At 39.5% G+C, this 3,794-nt stretch overlaps 1 protein-coding gene across 1 annotated transcript in view; it reads left to right on the top strand.

Annotated features, from left to right (window-relative positions):
• LOC107715225 (semaphorin-4B-like) overlaps positions 1–3,794 on the top strand; it is a 72,546-nt gene that overhangs the window by 57,066 nt on the left and 11,686 nt on the right. Inside the window, exons 9-10 of the mRNA XM_016521305.1 lie at positions 1,128–1,309; positions 1,804–1,954. Coding sequence (XP_016376791.1) covers positions 1,128–1,309; positions 1,804–1,954 — 333 coding nt within the window. The remainder of the gene's footprint in view (positions 1–1,127; positions 1,310–1,803; positions 1,955–3,794) is intronic.

The following is a 3,794-nucleotide window of genomic DNA, read 5'->3' as shown; positions in this document are numbered from 1 at the left end:
TAATGTTCTTTTTAGCAACATCATATGACCCCTTTAAAATGCAACACAGATTCATAACATTGCCACTAACGGGTAATTCTCCATAACTAGCTGTGTTTTTCTTCTGATAGACTTTAAAGCCCTTGAATTATACTGCCTGTTTTGTTTTAAGGGGCGTACCAAAGTTAAAGCCTTTACAACCCTCAGGGCCCCAATCACAAAAAAAGCACTGTTGTACTCAGTCTTAATGCACAACATGTGATAGAAGCTGCGGTCCTTGTCCAGTTCTAAATCTTTATGTAATAGAATATGTAACAGATTTCACTGAAAGCTGCCATCATGATCAGCATTTCCATTGGCTGCACCAGTTTGTTGGCATCCACAGCAGCTGCTAGTTCCCTTCGACGCAGTGTCTCGTTCCCCTCAGGGAACCATGGTTACATACGTAACCTGAGACGTTCCCTCTCATGGTCAGAAGAGGTCATAACAAGTCTTTGCACATTTCCTCCTCACTTTACATTCACATTTGTGGCAGGCTCTTTTTTTCTTCATCAAAAGCAACTTCAAAGTACATTTTGCCAGCATTTGTGTGTTTTCTGGGAATCAAACCCATGATCTTGTTGTTGCTACCTTTATATGTTACCAGTTGAGTTTCAGGAACACCTAACTAATTTCTATCAGTGGTGTTATTGTTGACTAAAACGAACACTAAAACAATTAAAAGGCATTTTCTGTAATTCAAATAATAACAAAAAAATAATTGCCTAATATTTATAAAGTACCAAAAAAGGTTTTTGTATAACATATGTGTATGTTTACCTATATTAATAATTATATGTATATGTGTATATTTATCTATATATGTGTATATATACTGAATATATCTTACAGGAAAAACAAACTTAAAAAACTGAAATATGTTTAAGTACTAAAATTACTAAAACTAAAATTGAAATAAAAATAAAGTAAATGAATAGAAATAAAAAACAAATTATATATACATGAAACTAAATTAAATAAATTAGTCTTAAACTAAAATGGAAACTGAAAATATAAAAATAAAACCTAATTTAAAGTATCAATAATTACTATAACAGTATATACTGTAAATTATACAAAATTATTTCTATGCGTATGTATTGCCACAGGGTGATAAAGGTGGAGAGAGGGTTCTTCAGAAGAAATGGACAACCTTTCTGAAAGCCCAGCTCCTGTGTTCACTGCCTGACGATGGGTTCCCTTTCAACATCATCCAGGACATGTTTGTACTGACCCCCAGCAAAGAGGCCTGGAAGAGTACTGTGTTTTATGGAGTCTTCACCTCACAATGGTAACGTATTAGCCTACACTATATCACCTGAAAACCCATTTAGTATACAGATAATATAGTGTGTATAGTTGTGGCTATGTTTGTGTTCTTTTGCAAACTTAAACCTTTTAGAAAAAGAAGACATTTGTCTTTTAGTCCTGTTATTAAAACCTGCCTGGCACTCAACCAGACTGCTTTTGTGGTGCTTAGCGTAGGAGTTGTGGGTATTGATTGAGTGCATTAACATAGGGGCAAAAGATACAGGACAGGCAGGAGATGTCAGCGAGACTGCAGATGCTTAGAATAGCCTCCCTCTTGTGTCCGCCTACGCACCTGTTATGTCTGAGGTTAAATGAGACGTTTTTTGCATTTTGTGTGCAGTCCGATTTTTGAGCTCCTGTTACTGTCTTAAAGGTGTCTGTCTGTGAGGTTGTTATTTTATGGTGTGGTCATCTGTGTTTGGCGATTATGCATATGCAGATCGATTGTAATGATTGTTGTGTTTGTGTGTGCAGGTACAAAGGTGCGTCAGGCAGCTCAGCTGTATGTGCGTTCACCATGGACCAGGTCGAAGAGGCGTTTAATGGACGTTACCGGGAAGTTAATCGTGAGACGCAGCAGTGGTACACCTACAACCATCCAGTACCAGAACCCAGACCTGGAGCGGTAAGTTTTGTGTTTTCTTCAAAAACTGTTGGATGGAGTGCAACCAGGGCGGATTTACCTCTTTTCATGACATAGGCAAAACAAATTTTTGGGCCCCCCTACCCTATTAATATAATAGGCCTAATATTACCACCCAAGCAAACAAAAATATTTCTTAATCAGTGGAAACCATTACAGTGTTTTCTATCGCAAGCGCTTGTGTTCAGTCAATAAAAATCGAATGTAGTTCTTAATTTGTTTGAGAACTGAGAAAGACCATTCCATTAATAGGCGCGGCGACGTGGCCACATAACCACTTCGGGAGTGCATTATTTCTCTAATAATTTTAACAGCCTGGAGTAACAACCACACATCAAGACATTGTTCAGATGATTTGTTTCAAGACATTTGACATGTTTCCGTTCTGAAATCTCGTGCGTGATGAACTAGCTAATTTTTTACGCACAGCATCCCAAACCTTCCGTTGCAAATTCCAAAACGTCATTTTAGAGCTAATAACAGAGGCTTGAACCATTGATATGCAGGCTAACGCAGTTATTAATGCAGTCTAACGCAGTTATTAGAGAGAGAGAGCGAAAGAGAGAGGGAGAGATTAAGTGCGTGTGAATACTTGCGTGTTGCATGTGCGTCTCTCAGCAGTGTTCAGCAGCAGCGTCGACTAATAGCGAATCTTTAAGTTGAACTGCTTCAAGAACCTCGCTACTGAGAAATGTCATGTAGCTTTTCAGCTGCGAAACTATTTTACTGATAAATTCGCGGTGCAGCGCTGACAAGAAGTTTCTGTTCGCGTCTCCGCGTGTCTGCACTGTGTGTGTCTGTGAGAGAGACTGGGAGAAAGAAAGCGTGATTTCCGTACATAAAAAAAGTTGAAGACATGGAAATAGTTTGTCATTTTTTACCCTATTGTTTCTTATATTTATTTGCTCAATGTCTTGAGCAATGCGTAAATCCGGCCCTGTTAGACGGCAATCGGAAGTTATTACAAACACTCGATGGTGGTTTAAAGTGAGTTTTGAGTAAAAGCGGAATATAAATCTTATTTATTGTCTTATGTAACATGATGCTACAGTTTGCATGAATGGTCACATAACACGCGCTTTCGGTCGTGTAACGTTAGTATGAACGGACATCTGCATATGATCGGAACTCCACGCAGCTCCCGCGCTACTCTATACTGGTGGTATTACAGTACCACGAGAGCTAAAGAGAGCAGACTGCTCCGTGCGCTTTCGAATCGCTCTCGCGGATGATTCCATTAATAGGCGCGGCGACGTGGCCACATAACCACTTCGGGAGTGCATTATTTCTCTAATAATTTTAACAGCCTGGAGTAACAACCACACATCAAGACATTGTTCAGATGATTTGTTTCAAGACATTTGACATGTTTCCGTTCTGAAATCTCGTGCGTGATGAACTAGCTAATTTTTTACGCACAGCATCCCAAACCTTCCGTTGCAAATTCCAAAACGTCATTTTAGAGCTAATAACAGAGGCTTGAACCATTGATATGCAGGCTAACGCAGTTATTAATGCAGTCTAACGCAGTTATTAGAGAGAGAGAGCGAAAGAGAGAGGGAGAGATTAAGTGCGTGTGAATACTTGCGTGTTGCATGTGCGTCTCTCAGCAGTGTTCAGCAGCAGCGTCGACTAATAGCGAATCTTTAAGTTGAACTGCTTCAAGAACTTCGCTACTGAGAAATGTCATGTAGCTTTTCAGCTGCTAAACTATTTTATTGATAAATTTGCGGGGCAGCCGCAGCTCTGACAAGTTTTCGTGTATGCGCGAGTGCGTGTCTGTACTGTGTGTGCGTCTGTGAGAGAGAACGGGAGAAAGAAA

This window comes from Sinocyclocheilus rhinocerous, unplaced genomic scaffold (genome assembly GCF_001515625.1).
Source record: "Sinocyclocheilus rhinocerous isolate Xijiao unplaced genomic scaffold, SAMN03320098_v1.1 scaffold659, whole genome shotgun sequence".
Lineage (NCBI taxonomy): Eukaryota > Metazoa > Chordata > Actinopteri > Cypriniformes > Cyprinidae > Sinocyclocheilus > Sinocyclocheilus rhinocerous.
This window is presented reverse-complemented; position numbering and strand designations above follow the sequence as displayed.